Source organism: Stylophora pistillata, chromosome 3, assembly GCF_964205215.1.
Source record: "Stylophora pistillata chromosome 3, jaStyPist1.2, whole genome shotgun sequence".
NCBI classification, from domain to species: domain Eukaryota; kingdom Metazoa; phylum Cnidaria; class Anthozoa; order Scleractinia; family Pocilloporidae; genus Stylophora; species Stylophora pistillata.
This window is the reverse complement of record NC_142521.1, coordinates 47,705,250-47,729,024: the sequence shown is the minus strand read 5'-3', so window position 1 is coordinate 47,729,024 and position 23,775 is coordinate 47,705,250. Positions and strand designations below refer to the sequence as shown.

The 23,775-nt window shown below is 38.3% G+C and overlaps 1 protein-coding gene across 3 annotated transcripts; it reads left to right on the top strand.

Moving 5' to 3' along the window:
- The first annotated feature begins 6,085 nt into the window (after positions 1 to 6,085).
- Positions 6,086 to 21,883, top strand: LOC111337784 (uncharacterized). 3 transcript variants are annotated; one of them, XM_088752642.1, is made up of 16 exons: positions 6,180 to 6,199; positions 6,542 to 6,613; positions 8,156 to 8,225; positions 8,357 to 8,972; positions 9,078 to 9,272; positions 10,144 to 10,182; positions 10,531 to 10,578; positions 11,562 to 11,612; positions 11,895 to 13,043; positions 13,829 to 13,864; positions 14,185 to 14,226; positions 14,406 to 14,492; positions 18,085 to 18,141; positions 18,361 to 18,402; positions 18,902 to 18,946; positions 21,142 to 21,883. In XM_088752642.1, the coding sequence occupies exons 3-16, from the start codon at positions 8,199 to 8,201 to the stop codon at positions 21,195 to 21,197; spliced, it is 2,490 nt and encodes an 829-aa protein (XP_088608768.1). In that variant the 5' UTR covers positions 6,180 to 6,199; positions 6,542 to 6,613; positions 8,156 to 8,198; the 3' UTR covers positions 21,198 to 21,883. The 3 variants fall into 3 exon arrangements, with proteins under 3 accessions (XP_088608769.1, XP_088608767.1, XP_088608768.1); XM_088752643.1 differs by lacking the exon at positions 6,542 to 6,613 and having other exon boundaries at positions 6,086 to 6,199; positions 10,534 to 10,578; XM_088752641.1 differs by lacking the exon at positions 6,542 to 6,613 and having other exon boundaries at positions 6,087 to 6,199.
- The last annotated feature ends 1,892 nt before the right edge of the window (positions 21,884 to 23,775 follow it).

Here is a 23,775-nt window from a genome sequence, read left to right as displayed (position 1 = left end):
TCAGTCAGGTGACAACCAAACGAAAAGAGGTTGACTATATTCCACGGGTATGGGGCTCTGCCCCACGCGCGCGTGTGTAAGGAGTGCTATGGAACTTTTAAGCTGCAACTGGTTCGCTTCAATCACGCCGGGCTAAGCTACTATACGACTAGCAATTTATTGTGGTGCCAACGCAAAAATGGTTTCTCTTTCACTGGCTATAATATCCATGTAAAACATAATGTCTTCGGAAAGTGGTTCCATTGACCCTTGACCACCAAGAGGGATTATAACATAACCAAAGTAAAGCGCGCGCTCTGATTGGTCAATTTAGCGTCCCCCATTTGCCCATGGGTGTACGCTGCTGACATGAGCAAATGCAAAGACTATTTTTCCGCGCCCGCTTGTTTTTTCTGGTCACGTAAGATTTGTTAAATAAAAGGGGACTCTTTAGCTACAATGTATCAATGTTATGTTATAAAACAAATGGTAAACACCACAGCGTACACTATTGAGATATGGATGCAATTGGGAGGTTTGCTAGGCACTCAAGAAGCTAGAGTCGCTCTCGACTATCGCCTCGTGCGACTCTTACGCTCCTTTCGTGCTCAGCAACCTCCCGCGTGCATCCATAACTCAATAGTGTACGCTGTGGTGTTTACCATTTGTTAACTGGCATCTAATTCCTTCCCACAGTATCACGCCTGAATCACACATGAAGGTCATGGGAATACAGAAAATTATCGCCAACTAAAAAAAGCTCTTTATTGTTGAACAAGTTCTCCTTGTCAAAACATTAGGAAATGTAGAAAGAACAGTGGGGAGAATATGCATAGTGATCCTGGGGAATAAAGGGTTAAGGCAATTCTTGGCTACGTTAATTTTTCTGCGTTGCCCACTACATCTGACGCGAGCGCAAGCTTTGCTCTCCTTAGTTGCTAGAAGTAGCATAGACCCTTTGATATGTGAACAGTGTCCAGTGAGTTACATAAGCAAACGCCTTTTGACAATGCATATATTGAAAGCTTCGAAAAAAAACAAAATTCTTCAAAATATGTTTGGGTCAAGTGCGATTCAGTTGAAGCATTTATGAAAAGATGAGGGCAACGAATACTTTGCCAAATTCAATATGTGTTACAATGATTAGCCATTTTCTAAACGAGTGGCGGTCTGGGTACGATTTGCCACCACAAAGGCTCTTGGGATCGTTCAGAGGGACAACGTGAAGGTAAAGAAACATGGCGCACTATAACTGCTGTATTCCAGGCTGCTCTAATAGTTACAGAAATTCACCTAACCTGCAGTATTAGAATTCCTAGACCCTGATATACGTTGAAAGTACGTGGTTCTTATGAGGAACGAGACGCTGAAATTAGATTCTACGAGTACGCAGTACGCGGATTTGCTCAGCTCATTTCAATGGAGGAGAAAAACTTAGCAGAAGACACTTTCCTTCAATTTTTCCATGAACAAAACCGACAGCTCCACCTAGAGAAGAACTTAAGAGGACCAGTTTCAAAGATGCGCAGAAAATGGAGCAAACCAAAAAAAAGAAAAACAACACTTGCTCAAATTACCGCTGTTTTAATTTGCCGTTCACCTCTTTTATGTTGTTGTTTTCTTTCTCCAACTGCTGGATCTCTCCAATTAGCTTAACAATTTCTTATTCACTTGTTTGTATTCTGTTATATAAACTGTTTAGTTGGTCACCAGTAAGTAATGTTTGTATTTCTACACTGGTACTGTACTGTTGTGTCAGCATTAACATTAATATTTTCCGACTGTTCTTCATATTTAAAGTTCGCTTCCAGTGGTAACTGAGCAAGGGTTGTTTTTCTTTTTTTGGTTTGCTCCTTTTTCTGCGTATCTTCGAAACTGGCCCTCTTGAGTTCTCTACGTGGAGCTGTCGGTTTTTTCCATGGCAAAAAAAAAGGCAAATGAGTTCTGCTAAGTTTTTCTCCTCCATCGAAATGAGATGAGCAAATCCGCGTACTGGTAGAGTCTAATTTCAGCGTCTCGTTCCCCATAAGAACCACCTGCTTTCTACTTATATCAGGGTCTTTAGGAATTCTATAATACTGAAGGTTACGTGCATGTCTGTAACCATTAGTGCAGCCTGGAATACAGCAGTTATAGTGCGTCATGTTTTTTTACCTTCACGTTGTCCCTCCAAACGATCCCAAGAGCCTTTGTGGTGGCAAATCGTACCCAGACCGCCGCTCGTTTAGAAAATGGCTAATTTCTGCAACGTAACTTTAGGGGCGAAGAAGGGTTAAAGCCGACGTTTGCCTTTTGCAAGAGATGATAGCTCATTAAGCATAACACATGAGACATACAAAATGAAAGATTGGCTAAATATCTGTTGTTTCTTCAGTGACAGCAAATTATTTGCATGAATTATGTCAACCCATCCTGACTGTTCAATAAGAGGAGACTGATGAAATAATTTTATTCGTCCATAGCCTGAAGATCGTTATTAATAAATGATGACTTCCCAAAGGAGTGGATTCTCCAAAATTGCTTTTAAGGAAGTAAAAACAACCCACCAGCAATAATTTTAGGACATAAAAGACGACCCGAACTCTTAGCTATGTATGTAATTGCTAGTGGTCTCTAAAATAAATGCTACAAACCTAATACATTAAAAATGGAACAACTAAATTTGGGAATAACATAGTAATAACATGGGAAAAACGAATAAACGATGAAAGTAGTCAATGGGGATACGGCAAACAGCATGAGCACTTAATATTACTTCTGATCGCTTGTGAACTCGAGCTAACAGTTTGTTATTTATTTGCCGAGCTCGCTCGAAGGTCAATTGCGAACTATAAAAGGATAGCCGCGAGGACTGGGACTAGGGGGGGAATTGGTTATGATCGCTATGTTAATTCTAATTGACAAGAAATTTTAAGAGCAAGACAGATTCACATTTTATCATGATAAAGGCACTCATCATGCAGACCTAGTCCTGAGTTTTGGGAAAGTAAAACGAATGACCTCCTTTATTCCCTTTTGAATCCTAATTGCTAGCGTCTCCCTAGCACGAAGTTTCCAATATTTCCCCACAAAATCAAATCACGAACTTTGAAAAACGCATTAAATAGATCGATGCTGGAGTTCGGAGCAATTTAAATTATTCCTCTAGAACCATCTTCAGTCTCTCCCAACATCGAAATTCACAAAGCTAGTTTGCAAATTTAGAAGAAATACATGGAAAAAAATCCGATTTAAACTTATGATGTCATTAGTGTTAGTGTAAGATGCCATCGGGGTAATTGGAAGCGAACGACACACTACACCATATTGAAACGTTGGTAGAAAAATTATTTCCCACACCAGCAGATGAGTTAAACCGTGCACAATTTCAGAAACGCTACTTGTCTCAAAAAAAAAAAAAAATTGACTTATAATTAAAGAATTGCATGTTTGGCGCAGGTGTTTGAGCACAAGTATTGTTGAAGTAATCCGACGACGACGATCGCGGAAAAAGACATGCTTTATCACAAAGAATGTAATAAAGCATGTTGTCGCGTGATTCTGTAGAGCGTAAACAAGACAATGTGCAGCAACTTTGTATTTCACACCTCGCTAGTTTTAATCAGGGTAAGTAAGTGCTTGTTCACCAAGCGTCTCGCGATTTACAAGCCTTTCTCCCAGTCTTCAAAATCCCTCGAGATACGTCCAGAAAAATAATCATACTTAATATTGCTAAAATAACTGAAGTTATTTAACACTCACGTCACAATCTCATGTTTGATTGGGTTCAGGTACGCAGCTAATTTCTCTTCAGTTTGTGTCGCCACAAACCTCGCCTTGATAATTCTTGCTACAATACTCCTTTTGCCAAAATCCGCTTGTTCACGAACACAAGTTGTTACTGAGTTAGGACTGATGCTACAGAGGAGGGGAAATTTTGAAAATTACTTCTCAACGGAATCGATTCTCCAAAATAGACGTTGCGCAAGTTTAATGAAACCGACTGCAGTGTAGCAATTTTGAGTGCAAGACATATCACTCATCATGCAGATTTCGTGCCAGTTGATTTATTGGTATAGTCTCGAGCGAATGAAACGAATATTTTTCTTTTCGTTTAAAGTCCTCATTGCCAGAGGTTTGCTTGCTCGAAGTTTCTTTTGTTTCCACAAAGCTCGACAAAGCGCTCACAATAGAGCGATGTAGGAGTTCATAACGCTTGGAATTGTTCCTCTACAACCATCCGCAGACTCTCTTCCAACATCAAAATTCACAAGACTGGCCAACAAATTTTAGAAAAAAAAGGTTAAAAAATCTCTGATATAGAAATATGACCAATCGTTGGTGTACTTCTTTCTTTTCATAGGTAAATTATATACGTCACTGTAGTTGAAGTAAGGAGAATTATACTACTCCTTAGCCTTCGTAAAGACATTTTAAAAATTCATTCGGGGCAAGGCTAACGACGCAATACATAAATTAAACATTGTTAGCTTTCAGGCATTTCCCATACCAGCTTAAATCTTACGCTCTCCCAGAAGCGTTACTTGAAAAAACAGCTCTATCGTCACAAAAATATACAGATATAGTTGATGGGTTATTGTATTTGCTGAAATTTTAGTACTGTCCACACTCGCACGCATGCTGTGTGACCAAGCAGAACAAAGATATAATGTAACGAGATTCATAAAGTGTATTAAGTAACAGGCTGGCGGCACACGTATCTCAATCAAGATCTCACACAAGACTCTAAAAATTGTTTTATTTTTATCCAAACTGGAAGAAATAAGGTAGCTGTGCGTGAGTGTTGGATGCATGTCTTTGAGCATTACTGAATTAATCACGGGAACAGGGCACGAAAACAGAAGGCTAGTCTAGACAAAGAATCTAGTAAATTATGTGATCGAATTATTCTGTTGTGCATAAACAACAAATGAACAAAACAGTCAAGTTCTAGAACTTGTGCTCGTTGAACTGTAAGACCCAGCAGTCTTCAATGCAAGTTGATCCAGCATCATGCTTAAAAAGAAAAATATTTAGCAACTTCATCTTAACGCCTCACTAGTTTTGAACATGTTAAGATCAAACGTGTTCCTGAGTGATTAAGGAGACACTATATTTCTGAAACTTCTCTAATTTATTCTAACCTCCATTTTCCGTTGTCCAGACTACATTTGTGTAATTAAGTTGCTTATTATTTACAAGTGAAATGGAATCTTGAACGATTATGTACTTGTAAGTCCTCCTATTCTTTTATGGCAAGATTTTGTATTAAAATAGATAAAGGATGTGAAACTACAAGTTCTTGCAATACGTCTTGATTGCTTTCTATCCTACCTTCCAGAAGATGGCCGGAAACCGCTATACCTCTATAGCACAAATTGATCAGATCTTGGCTTATATTCACGTAATTAATATTGAATATTAAATTAATAATAATAATACTGATTAATATTGAATAATATTTAATATAGCAGATGTAATAATGAATTTCTTAATGTGAGATACATCTGATTTTTTTCTTGGTCGTTCAGAGATATCAGAATACTCTTTCATTTCAAGGCTGGTGTAGGCTAGTGTCATTTTGCTGCAAATTTATAATTGCTGCAAAGCTACCCCTGTTTAAAAAGGTGATTTCACTTAACACATGGGTTACTTATGCGTGAGTTATTCGTAAGACTCAAGGTTTTGAAGGAAGCGGGCTTGCTGTGGAGGCATTCATCTTTCACCAAGCCGAGTGTTTACCCTTTCTCAAATATCCCCGAATATTCTCTAAGTAGTTCTTTTCTATAAGAGCTACAAGCCATAAAATTTCTTTGATATCTTATCAAGGTCCGGTGCGTCAGATCAGTAATTGCATTATGGCTTAAAGGTACGATTTCACCAGACGTGTTTGTGATGAAACAGTTTGTGGAAAGATTGGGGAACTAAATAATGTGCCAACTCACTCACACGCGAAATTTGCATCGATTTCCGCTATCTAATTCTAATGGGGCACTGTGTTTTTGGATGGCGGACTCTAGTCCCTTAAGCAAGAGACGATAGCTCATTAACCATGATTCGCAAGACATATAGCTGATCAGATTGATTAATTGTTCATTACGTCTCCGGCGACAGCAAGTTATTTGCATGAATGATGTAAACCCATTGTGACTGTCCTACAAGAGGAACTCCCCTAAGATAATTTGCATTCGTCCATAACCGGTTGTCTTGGTGGTCACAAAGGAACGTTGGAACTTGAAAGGTAAAATCTACTCAATCTGTATCTTCATATGAATAGTAAATTTCTTATTCTTTTACATAAATTGATACTGACTAAGAACTGGCGCTACAAAGGAAAGGAAATTTTAACAATGACTTTCCAACGGACTGGATTCTCCAAATAGCTTTTACGCAAGCTTGATGAGACCAACTAGAAAGTTTTAGAGCAAAAGAGAACCACGCTCTTTCATGGGTGCCCTCATATAGCAGACATTGTTAAGTTAATGTACAGTTATTGATATAGTTTTGAGCGAAAAAACAAACATTTCCACGTAAAATCCTATACTTTAGAGTCTTGCTAATCCATAGTTTCTGCTGTTGCAAGGTTCTGTTGTTCTATCCGTTGCTCTATCAAGCTTTAGCTGTATTTTAGAGCCTCTCCATTTTCAGGCGGAGGGTAAGAGTGAGTATTGTATAATTAGACATAGGGGTTTTGATCACACCCTATCAATGCACTCAATTTTTAACTCGGGCACCTTGAAAGGAGTCTTAAGTAAAAACTACAAAGGTGTACAGCTTACGCTTCATTACTCCAATACTAGTGGCAAAAAATGACTGGAGGTATATGAATGACTCTATGAAAGCGATACCATTATATGCAGGTGTTTATTTCAAATGCTTCTCTATTGCCTTTCCTATGAGTGTGAAGTTGAGATATGAATTACTAAGACCGCGCCTTCGATTTTGCCATTGCGAGTACCTGAATATATTTAGACAGGTGGCTAGTAATTAAAGTGTCTCACAAATGCTAAAAGCCATCTTTGCATATTCTTGTTTATCCATGGGTTTTCCAGAACATCTTCCAAAATGTTAAAGACAATTAAGGATCCGTGATCTAGAAAACCACAGAATATCCCAAGAATTTTACAAAGGGATGCATCACTGCCTTGACAAAAAAGAGCAATGCACGAGTGCGTAACAATAGAAATTGCTTCGCTAGAACCATCCGCGGTCTATCTCAACATCAGATTGTCCAAGGCTGGGTAGCAAATTTAGGCAAAGCACGTCTATAAAGCTCCGGTATAAAAGCATGATCAGTCACTATTAAAGTTTTTCTTTTTATTTAATGAATCATGAAAATTTTTGTAACAGAAGTGAGGAGCGTTATGCCACTCTCCTTTGTGTTTGTAGAGAGATTGATTCCTTCAAGGCAGTTGGAAAATAATCCCACAACGGATTGCGAAAGTTAAGAAGTTGTATGCCCAACTATATTACAACTAGCAGATAACTTTTTGTCTGAGCTCTTCCAGTAGCGTTAGCTAAAAAAAAGGCCTTATCGTCATAAAAAGTTGTCATTTACGGAAATTTCAACACAGACGAAACTCGCACGCATGGCGCGTAACCAAGCATAACAAAATAACACTTTGAATTACCAGTATGCTTTATATGCAATGGATATTACGTGGGGATATTTGTACGGTGTATTAACAAACCGATAGCGTACCTTTGTTAATCAAAGCCTTATGTAAGACACTGAAAACTATTTTTGGATTTCAACGGTGAAGAACTGAAGCAGTCCCGCCGATTCGTGTTCGGTGCATGTGTTTTTGAAGTTATCACCGTGACGAAAACAGGGCACGAGAACAGTCGGCTAGGTTAGACAAATAGTTAAGTAAATCATGTTATCAAAAGATTTTGTGGCGCGTAAACAAAACACTTAAGTTCTACAACTCTAAAAGCCAGCATAATAATATAAAAGCTATTGTAATACAGCTTCATGCTTTTAAAGAGTAATTTGATGTTGTCTACGCATTTATTGATCATTCGTGAAACAAAAGTTCAAAACCAGCAACTTTATCTTCACGTCTCGCTAGTTTTAATCAAGATAATGGGAGCCTCTCGACTAACCCTAGCGTCGAGTATAGATTTCTTAATTGATAAGGCAGGCACTATGCTTTTGAAGCATCTTTCAGTCTCTTTTAACCTTCCTTTTCCGTAGTCCCCACTGCATTTGTCTACCTTGCTTATGATTTGCAAGCGGGATGGCATACTGGACCATAGTAACTGTGGTAAGTCCTTTCCTTCTTATATGGAAAACTTCGAAAAATTTTCGAGGCAGCCACGTCGCATGAGGCCTTAAGGCTGGCTGGTTGCTTTTTTGGCTAAATGGGTAATAACTGTACTTCATCTTCCATTTCAGTTGGCGTGCATTGCCGTAATTGATCTATCAAACGCAAGACCGAGGTCTGAATCCAAAAGGATAAGAGACCAAGGCCAGCACGATCAAAAACTTCGTGCGTCCGAAAGGATGAGAGACCAAGACCGATTTGATCAAAGACTCCGTGAATTTGAAATGAGGAGAGACCAGAGCCCATCCCATCAAAAAATCCATGAGTTACCTTCGATAAGAGACCAAGGTCGATCTTATCCAAAACCCCATGAATTTGAAATGATAAGAGACCAAGACCGTCCTGATCAAAACCTCCATGAGTCTGAAATGATGAGTGACGAAGGTCAACCTGATCGAAAAATCCATGAGTTTGAAATGATGAGAGACCAAGGCCGACCTGATTCAAAACTCCATGAGTTTGAAATGATGAGAGACCAAGGCCGACCTGATCCAAAACTCCATGAGTTTGAAATGATGAGTGACGAAGGCCGACCTGATCCAAAACTCCAGGAATTAGCCTCCATGAGAGACCAAGGTCGACCTGATCAAAAGCATGAGTTCGAATCGGTGAGCGATCCAGGCCAAGCTTATCAAGAACTCTATCAACTGGATCACGAATGGGACTGGTTAAACAGGGAGAAAAATGGTAAAGTTTTAATGAAGCGTGCTGAATAGTCCTGTAATCTAACCACCCAATTGAAGAGTGTTCTAAATCTGATGACATTTGACGACGAGTTCTCTTCATTTCCAGATTATATTCAGGAAGCACCTTTGGCTTCAAAGGATAATCCCGTTGCTTCTTTGCCAAAGTATGCTACTGAAGAAGAACAAGGAGAAGACGAAAACACTGCACCAACACTAGAGGATTGGGAAGGAGAAGAAGAAGAAGAAGAAGAAGAGAAAGCCGATGAAGAAGAAGGAGAAGAAGAACATAAAATTAGCAAAAGTGAGTAAGATTTAAGCATGACATTTATTCTTATTTTGATATTTACGACAACATTTTTATTTCACGTTCTTTTTCCATACAACATGTATACGCCTTGTATTAGAATATGCGTGCCCAGTTTTTCATCCTTCTTTGCCGCAATATCTGTGTAATGAAATGGAAAGGTTGCAAAACGCGCGTTGCAATTGATTCAACCTGATCCTGCGCTGATGCTCTAGTAGTTCTTGACATTGCGTCACTGTACGAGAGGAGGGAGATCTTGTGTGATGCTCTATTTCATCAGATTGTAAGGGACGGAAGCCACAAGCTCCATGATCTGTTGCCTCCACGCAAAGAGTCCACCTATTGCACCCGCAGCCAGAGATACTTAGAGCTACCGATTTGTAAGACAAATAGGTTCAAAAACACATTTATCATGGCGAACACTTTAAAGTATTAGTAGCTATCTTAATTATTTGTATTTTGGTTTTTGATACTTCTCTTATTGTATTTTATTGTAGATTACATTTTGCGGCTTTTATTGTAGTTATCTTAGAGTAAGAGTTATTCCCATTGTAAAGTAAGTCGTATTTCAGCCGGCCCGGGGGCTGCAATGAATTTACTTCCTAATAAAGCTATCTATCTATCTATCTCTTTTCCTCGAAGAGGTTAAAATAAAATAGTGAACTTCTTTGATGGCAGCCCAAAGCCATGCAATTAATCCATAAGCACTTACTAAGTTAATACACACGACCTGCCATCAAGAAAAAGTAAGACTGATATTCAATCTATGTATTCATACTAAACCTAATTTGAGCAGACAATCACAGACCTCAAGGTGGCTGTAAAATATAGCTTCCTCTTTTAAATCATGCTTTTCCTATTTCAACAGGAGTGTTAGGAAAAGTGCTTAAAAAAATATTGAAGAAAGGTAAGATCTAAGATCTAAGGTAAAGTAATCAGGGTGTGTTTAATAATTTCCTTGAAGCTGTTTGCTTAAACTGAAAAAGGGCAAGGTAGGTGTTCTCTACTGAAGACGAGATAGTGGTACCCTTAAAAGGTTATATTTTGACAAACCATAATTACTCGTATAAAATTATTTGATAACTACAATTTAAGTTAGTCCATACAAACTCTGTCTCGAAACACACTCTCGTCTTTTAAAGATAAAGGAAGTGTCACCTATGATTCACTCTCCTTGTCTGGACAAAGACAAACTTGAAGATGGCTATTAGGATACATTTGCATTTTTCTTAATCATGATTCCTTAATTCAACAGCAGCCAGAAGAAGGAATGGAAAAAGTGTGATAATCAAGTTCAAAGAAAGTGAGAACAAAGGCACATTAATTGCTGTTTAATTGAAATTGTACTTGGAGTTATTTACTATGGATTACAAATGGGAGAGGCAGTTGCTATTTGCCTCAACTGAAAAAGGCTTTCAAAAGGTACTTCTCCAATAAGACTTAGTAAGTAAGGTCCATACTGAAGCTGCTGGAGGTCCATACGTGTTCACCATGAGTCAGCACGACGTTTTTGCTGGTCGATAAGTAAAAACTCAAGCAAACTGAAAGCTTTTATATCTATATCTTGTACCCTTGAACGTTTCTTGGCTCGAAAATTTATGTATTTCAATTTATACGTTCAGGTCTAACAATATTAACTGCTTATGGCCGAATTTTCATCTAGCTTCAAAGCACACTTCATGTAATTCAAGTTGTGGCCTTTTGGCGGTCGGACGGAAAATTGACTTCCGGTCGTAATAACTTTAATTATATGAGATTTAATCCAAATGAAATAAGCTCTCACAGCATCATCGATAATTGGAGAATTTAAAGAAAAATTACTACATTCGTACTTGTTGAGATTCGTTAAGTTATATTCAAAGTGCGCTCACTGAATAATTGTTCATCAGTATGCACTCAAACAGTGGATATCTTTGAGGGCGCGTTCTGCTTGGCTACTGAAACTCCGCATATTTTTTACAATTCACCAGCGAGCAAATCACGGGGGGATTTTGTGCCCGAAAGCACGATGATCTTTGCCGAAACACTCCCCGGCTCGGTAAATATCCACCACTAGTAGAATCCACGATCGTGATCAATAAATCATTAGCATTTTATAAGTTGGCCCATAAAAATATCTGTTCAGGAACGTTGAATCCTCAAGGGAAACTCTCTAGCGAACTATTTTTATTATAAGATAAAACAGGTGTCCACAGGATTAGCTATCTTTATCAGGACAAAGGCAAACTTAAAGATGGCTATAAGATTTGTGTATATTTCCTAAATCATTGTTCCTTTATTCAACAGAAGGCATATTGTTTACTGTCAAGGGAATACTTATAATAGAATTCAACGAAGGTAAGTACTATGGTAGGATAACATGCTATTTACATAAAATTGAAAAAAAAGATATCTGAAGGCTATCAATTGGAAAAAATGTCGAAGAGAGCGAAAAGGCAAGGTTTCCTAAGAACTTCCCAATTCTTTCTCCTCCATTTATATCTTATCCTGCTAGTCCTCTTAAAATAACAATAATAATAATAATAGTAGTAAGGGGTTCAAGTGAAAGAGAAAAATAATTTAAACTGGGCTATTAGATCACATAGAACACTTCATTAGAAAGTCTGAAACAATTATTAGGGGAAAATGAAGAGGAAGAAGAAGAAAATGAAGCATCAGGTGAAGAAGAAGAAACATCAGCTGAGGAAGAAGCATCAGCTGAAGAAGAAACATCAGCTGAAGAAGAAGAAGCATCAGCTGAAGAGGAAGAAGTATCAGGCGAAGAAGAAGAAGAAGTATCTGGCGAAGAAGCATCAGCTGAAGAAGAAGAAGCATCAGCTGAGGAAGAAGAAGTCTCAGCTGAAGAAGAAGAGGCATCAGGTGAAGAAGAAGAAGAAGTATCTGGCGAAGAAGAAGCATCAGCTGAAGAAGAAGAAGCATCAGCTGAGGAGGAAGAAGCATCAGCTGAGGAAGAAGAAGCATCTGCTGAAGAAGAAGAAGCATCAGGTGAAGAAGAAGCATCAGCTGAAGAAGAAGCATCAGCTGCAGAAGAAGCATCAGCTGAGGAAGAAGAAGCATCAGCTGAGGAGGAAGAAACATCAGCTGAGGAAGAAGAAGCATCTGCTGAGGAAGAAGAAGCATCAGGTGAAGAAGAAGAAGCATCAGCTGAGGAAGAAGCATCAGCTGAAGAAGAAACATCAGCTGAAGAAGAAGAAACGTCAGCTGAAGAAGAAGAAGCATCAGGTGAAGAAGAAGAAGAAGTATCTGGCGAAGAAGAAGCATCAGCTAAAGAAGAAGCATCAGCTGAGGAGGAAGAAGCATCAGCTGAGGAAGAAGAAGTATCAGGTGAAGAAGAAGAAGAAGAAGTATCTGGCGAAGAAGAAGCATCAGCTGAAGAAGAAGAAGAAGCATCAGGTGAAGAAGAAGCATCAGCTGAGGAAGAAGCATCAGCTGAAGAAGAAGAAGCATCAGCTGAGGAAGAAGAAGCATCAGCTGAGGAAGAAGAAGCTTCAGCTGAAGAAGAAGAAGCATCAGCTAATGAAGAAGAAGAGGAAGTATCAGCTGAAGGAGTAGAAGAAGAAGAAGAAGAAGAAGAAGAAGAAGAAGAAAAAGGAACATCAGGCGAGGAAGAAGAAGCACCAGCTGAAGAAGAAGAAGCATCAGCAGAGGAAGAGGAAGAAGAAGAAGAGGAAGAAGAAAAAGAACAAGAAGCATCAGGAGGAGAAGAAGAAGAAGAAGAAGAAGAAGAAGAAGAAGAGGAGGAGGAGGAGGAGATAGAAAAATGTAGAAGTGAGTGCTTTTCAATTCTTCTTTAGATTTTTGTCTCAATTTCAATTATTTCAATTTTATTTTTAGTGAAAACACTATTTCTTTGAAAAGCATCACTTTCCTATTTTCACATCGATTGTATTATCTTTTGTAAGTGTAACTAATGGCGGATCTTTATATTCTATACGTTGAGAACGCAGTCTTCCTCCAAACTAACAGCATTTTAACATTAATCTGAGAAACCTATCCTGCCAAAAACATCCCATAAACGTAGAGACGATGAAAATTCACGAGAAAATGCAAGATTCGAAAACCTCCCACGCAAAGGTGGGAGCGAAAGGTTATGGTATTTGTTGATGTGACATTTTGTGCGACAGTTAAGCTTGAGCTTTTAAATTTCTAGTTTTGGGAAATTTGAATAGCGAGAACTATGACCTTACCTCAGGGGAAAATATTAACCAAAGGCTGGGACCATTTAGGCTACACGAACAAAAACGTGGTCCATAAAAAACTTAAGCAAGCCAATATTTCACTACATGGGTGAGAAAAAAAACTGGTTTACTGCCTAATATACCACGTGCAAGTCCATAGCGATCCACGTACTCCACAATACCCACTTTGTCAATATAAATACGGACTGCTGTCAACAGGAAATGAAAACTGGCATGATTCAAACTTAAACTGGTCTTTGTAAGCTAAACTATGTATCCTTCATACTCAGGCTGCTTTGAACGGACACAGGCCGCTTTGAATATGGCCATGAGATATATCTATACGTTCTAAATAATTATTTCTCTTTTCAAAAGAAGGAAGACAAAAAGGAAAGGACGGAAAGTGCAGACGTAAGTACTATTTACTTAACACTGAAAAGAGCTCTGAAAGACTATAAATAAACTTGGCAAGGTCCGAACAAAAGCTACTGAGAGTCCTGGTCTGTTACTTCCGACGACTTGAAAAATCGAAATGGAAAAAAAAATTTATCAATTTGCTATGGCAGTCCACAGTCATTCAATTAATCATTTAGTGAGCACAAACTAAGGTCCATGCAAAATCTTGTAAAGTGCAGTGTCTCGTATGATTAAATTTAAACAAATACAAATTTAAAGATTGATATAAGCTTTGTTTTCATTTCCAACATCGTGATTCCCTTATTTAACGACAGGCATAAGACTAACACTGAGATGCAGAGGAATTATCGTAGGAGGTAAGAGCTCAAATACAGTAATTGCTGTAATTTTACTTAAAGCTCAAAATGGCTCCTAGTGAGTCTCTAATCAGTATGCCTGTACCGTGACTAACCCTCTTTGTTAAGACAAAGGCGCACTTCAAGATGGCTTTATGATAAATTTATATTTTCTGAATCGTGATTCCCTAATTAAACAGTGGGCAGAAGATGGATCTGCCAAGGAGGAGGATTCAGATACCTAATACCAGGCATAAAACCCTTCTGCATAGGAAGAATTGTACCAGGTACGAATTAAAATACAATAATTGCTGTTACATATGTAAGCAAGTAAGTAAATTCTCTATTAAAAGTGAGCGGCACCGAGCCAAAAGGCTAATAAACTCGTGGCCCTCGTCGAAATTTTATTTGAAGTTATTTGCTTCGCTTGAAATCTAAAAGGGCAAAGGCAAATAATCACTTATTTACTTAAAGCTCAAAATGGCTCCTAATGAGTATCACTTTGTTGCAATGAGAATTGTGCCACATTTTGGTGCTAAAATGGGGAATTTGGTGGGTTAAAATATGTCAACGCGAGGTAATAAACTAAGGATAAGTGAGAATCCATCAATCGTTAGAGCTAATAAGACAATAAAGCTTTAAAAAGCTCGAACTTTCTTTCCATGCCTTCTACTATTTTTGAGAACACAAATGGCAAGATTTAGTATTTTCTGGTCAGCTTTGCTCAATGGTGCATTTGCCTCGAGGGGAAATAAAAGCCTTTCGGCTTGTAAACACTGGTGTGAATGACTGGACTCTTTTTTTTTGGTATCTTTTTTCATTTTCGTTTTGGCCAATGCCCTCCAAGTAAGAGCTAATAGTACCTTGTATTATTTGGCATAAATATGCGCACATAAACGGATCTGCGGACACCACATGAACTTTCTTTATTTCTAAACAAAGTCACCTACAATACTCAAATTGGTTAGGACATACAAAAGTTGGTTCTACAGTAAAATTAATGGAAAGCTCATGTTGGAGATACAATAGAATACCAGAAGCGAAAGTACAAAACCTTAAGGTGAATCTACAAATCTTATCGGTGATTTTCGTAGTGCAAGTAAATGCTAAAGCTTGAACTTCAACACATACTAAACCAAACTGGCTAGACATGCAAGGTACAAAATGTGCATCATGAAACGTATTTAATTAAGTGTCTTCGAGTCCCTTTGGCCTAACGCTAAATAATTAGTACACAACACGATAACAGAAGATAAAAAATTAATTTCTGAGTAAAAAAAAAGTTCTAAAGCACATACTGCAGTGACGGCTTAAATTGGATTCGTTAGTTGATTCATATCATCGAGTCTTGAGGTCTACCCTTGATGTTTATGCCCCCGAAAGGACCCGCTAGGTTGTTCAACGTCCTTGTGCACCTTGGTATTCAACTGAAGTTGATATTCAAAAGAACATAAGGAGGAAGTTCGAACGTAATTGGCTACGTACAAGATTACCTGCAGATAGAGAGCGGTATGTGTTTCAGAACAGTGTTGTTAATGACATGATTTCCTCCGCGAAGCACACATTTTATTCATCATTTTATTCATCAGGAAAACTCAGGGAACTCTGTACTTCTTTTTAAGACAATAGAGAAGCTTCTGCACTCCAATCCGTTCAAGCGTTATCCATCATGAACCCAATAACTGTTCTTTGTACGAATCATTCGTTGAATGTTTTAGTAACAAAATTGTTAAAATTCTCAAAAATCTTGACAAAGTTGATGGATCTCTAAATGACGGTCAAGCTACCTCATGCAATGCTGAGTCTGAATGCTGTCTAGCTAACTAGCTGCTAAGTGAATTTAAACTGGTCAACGACGAGGTCGTATCTAGTTTTGTGAATCAACTATGCTCAAAGTCGTTACACTTGATCCAATTCCATCTTCAGTATTCAAAAGGTTCCGTCATTATATGCTTCCCGTGATCACTCGTGTAGTTAATTTTTCTCTTACAAGTCCAAGTACCTCATAGATTCAAGGTCGCCATGTTGAAACAATTGTTAAAAAAGAGTGGAGCTGATCACGAGCTGTCTCCAATTTATATTTTGAGTCCAAAGTTACGGAGAAAGCAGTCGCAGCACGATCAATGGACCATCTTAATGATAATGAAGGCTTATTAGAAGAATTTCAGTCGGCATATAAATCTCATCACAGTCACAAAGACTGCGCTTGTGAAAGCTCAAAATGGTATTTTGAAGGCAATAATAGATCGGTTATTTTACTATTGCTTGATTTATCGGCAGCGTTTGATACTGTCGATCATTCGATTTTGCTATCGAGAGTCGTTTCTGTATTAGGAATAATGCTCTTAAGTGGTTTCATTCGTACCTTCGCTCACGCGAACAGTTTGTTTCTGTCAATGGTGCTGAATCTTCGAAGAAGCATTTACCCTACGGGGTACCACAGAGTTCTGTGATTAGACCCCTATTGTATTCTCTTTAGACAAGTCCACTGGGTGATATAGCCAGGAAGCATAGCATACCGTTTCATCTCTATGCAGATGACACACAGTTACAAATGTAGTTTCCATCCACTTGTCCGAATCATCTATTCAGCACAAAGATGGCAGTAGAACTATGTGTTAAGGACATTGGTGACTAGATGCTGCGCAACAAACTCAAGTTAAATCAGTAGAAGACTGAACTTTTGGTTATTAGCTCTAAATGTCGTCCACGACCAACCCTCGACTATATACGAGTCGGCGAAGAAGTAATCAAGTCTAGTAAACAGGCCAGAAACTTAGGAGTTGGATTCGATCAATGTTTAGATTTCAAAGAACATTTTAAAATAACCTGCAAGAGCGCATTTTTCCGCATTCGCAGTAAAGCTAAAACCAGGCAATACCTATCCCAGAGTACTAATGAGGCTATTGTTCACGCTTACATAACATCGCGTTTGGACTATTGCAATGTCCTACTGTATGGTCTCCCAAGTATCTGATTAATAGACTTCAGCTTTTACAGAACTCGGCAGCTTGCCTTGTTACCTTGACTAGAAGGTAGGAACATATCCCACCAATACTAAGGAGCTTAAAATATTGTTGCTAGGACTGGCCCCAGATTACATTAAAGACCTATTGAGGTATGATGATTCTCGTCGCACACTAATATCGATCTTCAAAAAACAGGTTGCCTGATGAGTCTAGAGCAAATCTTAAAACGTATGCTGAAAGGGCTACCACTCCAGATCAGGCTTTTATCATCAGAGGCAGTTTTTAAGGCTAATCTTAAGACTCATCTTTTTAAGCGTGCATTTGATTTTTAGTTTTTACTTGTTTTTACTTTTTATTCGTAGTCTTATTGTATTACATAGTGTATTTAAACTTTAGGAATTTAATCTTTACGGTTTTAGAGTTTTGTAAAGCGCCATGGAAAATTAATGGAAGATGGCGCGCTGTAAATGTATATTTAGTTATTTGTTTCATTTACATACGATTTGGGCCTTTCTCGCGTCATTTTAACCCTCCCCCATCGGCTCGGGCTAAAATGACTCCAAGTTGGCCCCAAAACTTATTTATATCCACGAACATAAACTATATGTATATTACATAAACCTTGTTGTTTCATTATAAAGGTCTAAAGTAAATCTATTAAAGGTTCTTGTTTGCTCACGTGACTTGAAATTTTAACGTTACTAAAAAAATTTCAATCAGCAAAACACTGAGTTAGTCCATTATGACTCCTGGTGAGGGAAATTGGACACTGATTCAGGGAAAAATCCGTAGTGAACTGTTATCTCGCTAAGTATACCTCTATCATGATTAACCTTCTTTTCTAAGACTAGGGCACTCTTGAAGATGGCTATAAGATAAATTTATATTTTCTAAATTCCTAATTTAACAGTGCGCAGAAGAGGAGGAGTGATCTGCAGAGGAATAGGATTCAAAAAGCCAATACCAGGTATGAAGTAAATATGTGTTATTGATCAAGTGTGAGGTCAAGACGGCTGGATATTTGTCGAGTCCTAATTATTCATGTAGCTCAAAGAAAGGCTCACGTAAATTCTGTAGAGTGAAAAGTGTCTAGTATAATTAAATTTCTACGTCAGGCCAACAAAGGCAAATTTGAGGATAAGTATAGTGTATATTTCATATTGAACAACATGATTCATTGATTTAGCGGCAATCCAAGGACCCAGATGCAGAGGAAGAATCGTACGAGGTAAGAGCTAAAATACAGTAATTGCTGTTTGATAAGTAAGCCGCAAGTACGTAAATCCTCTACTCAAAGTGAGCGGTACTGAGCCAAAAAGCTAATCAACGTATGGCCCTCGTTAAAATTCCACATGAAGTTATTTACTTTGTTTGAAATCTAAAAGAGCAAAGGGACAGGTTATCTACTTAAAACTGATAAAAATTACCATTACTTTGTTTCGATGGAAATTGTACCACATTTTTATGCTAAAATGAGGAATTTGGTGGGCACAAATAAAAATCAACTAAAAAAGGGAAATCACCAGAACACTAAGTTAGTCCATTGTGACTCGTGGTGAGGGAAATCGGACACTGATTCAAGAGAAAAACCCGCAGTAAACTCTTATCTACCTAAGACAAAGTATGCCTCTACCATGACTAAACCTCTTTGTTAGGACAAGGACGTTCTTGAAGATGGCTATATGATAAATTTATATTTTCTGAATCATGATTCGCTAATTTAACAGTGGGAAGAAAATTTAGATGCACAGGATTCACAAACCTAACACCAGGTAAGAAGTACATATGTGTTAATGATCGATTGTCAGGTTAAGTTGGCTGGATGAAACGGAAAAAAGATAACGAGGTTGGTATCCAACGACCCAATCATCTTAATCGGGCAAGCTTGGTCAATAAGAAGAAAAGATTTATCTTGTAGCAAAACGATTTTGTTTAATTAGACATCAACGATGACTTGTTTACCTATATCGAGAGACCGGAAAGAAAGCCAACTGTTTTTGAAGCACAAGAAGCCCACCAAGGTTGCTTATGTTTTCTTTGTTTTGACTTTCCTCAACCGCTTTTAGCGATTCTATCGCCAACACTATATATATATACCTACATACTTATTAAATAAACCCCTTCGAGCGGAGCGGCTGGTATGTCGGCTGATAATGTCCGCGGCTGAGAGATTGTCCGAAAACGAATATTTGGCAACAAGCGAAGCTTCGAGGGCAAATATGAGGACAATCTCTCAGACAAGGACATTATCAGCCGACATACCAGCAAGCCAGAACGGGGTTTATTTGTTTTATAACCCTCCCATAAATTTTCGCATCGTAAATAAACTGCGCGTGATTGACGTAAACAAGCAAAAAAAAAAGCCAGCTTGGTTTCCTTCCATATAAATAGGAGAACGGAAAATTTGAAACTCTTGTGTTGACTATGTTTATTTTTCACGGAAAAAATCGGAGGACAAATGTCGACGTGGACGGGGTTATTGCGTGATAACTGTCCTGTGATTTTGCACCACGTGATGTAAAGTAACCAATAAAAGCGCGCCAAAATTAATGGGTGGGTTATAAAACATATATATCATGCAATTGTAGAGACAAGCACTCTTGTCCGCTAGGTGGCAATTGCCTAATTCAAAACGCGGTCTACCAGGCCACAATTGAAAGTCCCATGGGAAAGTAAACATACGTCAGGCTTACCGCGGACCGATTTAAAACTAGATTCAGAACCGTACGGCTTCATTTAGAAATGAGAACAGTACAACAGAGTTGAGCAAATATATCTGGTCCCTAAAGGTCGCCGAAACGGAATTTTCCGTGACCTGGAAAATAATGGCCCGCTCCAAGCTGTATTCGAACTTAACAAAGGGATGCAATCTTCGCGTAACAGAAAAATTTTCATCATATGCAGACTGGGGGCGGACACCCTGGACAAAAGGAATAAACTGGCGAGGCAGCGTTGGAGGCAGCGTGGCCGAGTGGTCAGCGTGTCGGACCCGCAATCCGTTGCTCCCGGGTTCGAGTCCCGCCCTGACCACTACCTGAATTTGTTTCACGGTCGCTCCGAGTTCAAATCCTCGGCCATGCTTGTAAATTGCCAACTGGTTTGCCTCCGGCCAGTTGGGATTCTTAACAATGTTATGTTCAGTTTGAATTATTTGTTTATAGCCCACAATGTAAACTACTGGGTTACCAGTAATTGTGTTAGCTATTAAAGTTAATTTTTTTTTTTTTTTAGTACGTGCCGGCAATGAACCAAATACTCGATAAAACATGCTTGAACCGGTGTTTTATGCACCTGACGAGAGAGGTCTACTAGACCCTTTCGAAACAGTTCTGTAGTGCAAAGTTTTAATTTTATTTTGCTACACAATTGATTATATATATATATATTTAGTATAATTTCAGAGCTGAGCAAAGAGTTTCCAGTAATCTGATTGGTCGAGCGGTTCCTTATATGACGCTATGGAGTAGTTTATATAAAATGTTAAATTAAAGTGTTAATAAATGTTACTAAAATGTTATGATTTTAGAAATTTCTCTGTTTATCAGCTCTGAAATTATACTAAAACAATTATTCGCCTCAGGTTTTTGTGAATAATTGTTAAATATATACGTGTGTGTATGTGTGTGTGTGTGTGTGTGTGTGTGTGTGTGTGTGTGTGTGTGTGTGTGTGTGTGATAGTAATCTAATTACCACAGCGAACCAAGTTAGTCCATAGAAACTCAATGAAAGGGCATTGACGAAAAGTTAAATTTGGCTCCTAATTTCTGCAGTGGGCAAAAAAGTTGGAAAAGAAAACGGGAAAGGACATTTTGAAAATATGAGAAATATCTTATAGGAAAAGTAAGGAGCAAATCGGAGAAATGTTTAAGAGAAAGAAGCCCTCCATTCTAATCATTAAATTGCATCAAACCATTTCATCAACAGGTATAGAGCTATTTTTGCATTATTTCTATCTTTCCTTCGGCAGGAGGAAGAAGGCGCCCTAGGCAACGAGGAAGACAATCTGACGAATCAAAGGAATAACGTCACCTAATTCAAGTTTGCTTTCCTTTTTATTATCATTTTGGGAAAGAGATAATTCTCATTTCAAGCAAACTTGTATGATGTGAAAATACCATTGTTGCTGGCTTATTAGTCTCGCACTAGAATCTCCTCAATCCACTATTGTCGGTTTCTTTTTAAACACAATTGTATAGCTGGTAGTTATTTCAAAATGGTCAGCATAGGTGCTACTCTTTCATTTTTTAAAACTGACCAATTAAGGATTAATTTGGTTAGTTTCAAACTATCTAAATTCATTGTTAATTGAACAGTTTTAAAAAATTAAAAAATATTAGACTGACTGAGCAATGCCTAATTACATCTGACCAGCTATATATTTAGCGAATAAGATGGCTACTGTCTTGTCCAATTTTGGAAATAATTCGATTAAAAAAATTCTTCTGACAGCTAAATTGGGCCCGCCCTACGGCCACATCCAATTTAGGGTGTGGTCAGAATCTTTTCATCCAATCATTTCTAGACTGGACAGCAACTAGTGCTATTATACATACTCATATATACGCAGTTTGTAAGCATTTTGTGGTGGAAGACCCAACAATTGTAACCAGTAGACAGCCTGATACCGCCATGTTTTGTACAACGCCAGATAATCTGCTCGAGGCTTTTGTTTTCGTTATTGATACTGATATTAAAAATGATTTTTGAAATGCGTTTAACCTCCTTTTTTCTAGTCGGGGTAGGCCACTGTCGCTGCGTTGAAAATTTGTCTGGAAGGACTCCCAGAAAACTTTGCTACTACATGATTGTGAATATATGAAAAATCACACATATGAACTACGGTTTTAAGAAATGTATATAAGAGCGATCCCCGCAGGGATTAACATTACTTTACCATAGGGATAATAAGGCCTGAAAAAAAAAAGTAAAGACCTGTACGGCATTTGGACCCATGACCGCTGCGATATTGGTGCAGTGCTCTACCAACTGAGCTAACAACTGGGAAAAAAAAAAGTAAAGGTCTGTACGGCATTTGGACCCATGACCGCTGCGATACCGGTGCAGTGCTCTACCAACTTAGCTAATAACTGGGAGCTGGTCATTATGTTGGCTCGTAATGTTAGCTCGATGCCTCATGGGAACTCAGAATTTTTCTTTGTCCCACACCCGTGACTAGATGAAAAAACATCTTTCTACATCTCTTTACCGAAATCAAAACTTACCATCTTTCTTGTCCTGTACAATTTTTTTTTTCGGATAAAAAAATTATCTCATGTTGCCATGGATCTCTGCAGTAATAGATCATGGAGGAGGTCAAATTTTTGCGAGAGCACTGGTGACGCACTCAGCTACGCCTCGTGTGCCACTTTTTTTGTTCTTTTCCGCATTTTGAAGTCGTCTTTGATCTGCTACTGAGCAGATGCATGCGAACATGGAACGGGACCTCGATTATCAGTCACGGCCTCATACAGAACGAACGATCGAGAGATAATATAAATTTAAATGATAAGCTAAATTATATCAAACAAATAAACTCCATGTTGCCGTGAGTTCAGTAGCAGATTAAAAAGGACTTTCTTGTGATGTATTAGCGAAGACGCACGGCAACATAAATCTATTTTTTAAATCGATCACAGCTAAGTTTTGCTCTTTTTGTCACAAAGCACGAACGTGACTTGACCATGATTTCTTTCCTCTTCGCCTCTGCTGCGAAGTGACGAGGTTGGTGTCTCCTGATCTTATCACTCGTTGCAATGCTTCTTCCAGCACAGTTACAATAAGTGGATGTGATTTATGCATAAATTTACGTCGACTGGAGAGATGATGAATAATTAGCCAATATCCATCGACTAAATCTCTCCCGAGTTATTGTCTCAGGCAAACTAGTCCTTCCTCCAAACCACTCCCTCCCCCTCAACACTTTTCGTCGCAAAATTCAACGGAATATGTTCACATACCATGTACTGCAATGAATTTCTACATTCTACCGATTTCTTGGCGGCTTTCAACATGAAACGTGAATAATGGTCAGTGCGGTTTTACTCGTGACGCTTGATTGGACATTTTACGCATCGCTTGATCAACCGATCTCCAAGTCACAGAATAGAGTAACCGTAAATTTGAATATGGAGTAGATAGATTCAAAATATCTTGATTTACCTCCACCCCATCCCCACCGAAACTTACCATTTAAAACTTATCTATTCAAAACTATTTCAATCGTTTTTTGACAATTTTACTCCCACAGAAACCTTAAAGGTACATGGTATCTCCATTTCTGTTTACAGAAGATGCTCATCGTTCCAATTCACTGCTCGCTACGAGAGCATCCACGCTCTATTCTTTTGCACGGAAATCTAAGTTTTCAAACGACTGGCAAATTTGCGCTTAACATTACAGTTTTCTTCAAACTTTTAGAATCGAACGAGAACTCCTTTTTAGTTAGATGAAATGGAAACTTAGCATAGTTCCTTCATGTATTCATGAAGACTTGCTAGAATGAAGAAGTTGATTTAAATTCCTTCGAAGAATAGATATAGTCACTTTCAAATTCAAATCCAAGAATTCAAATGACGAAAACATTAAAACAGGGGAAATTTAA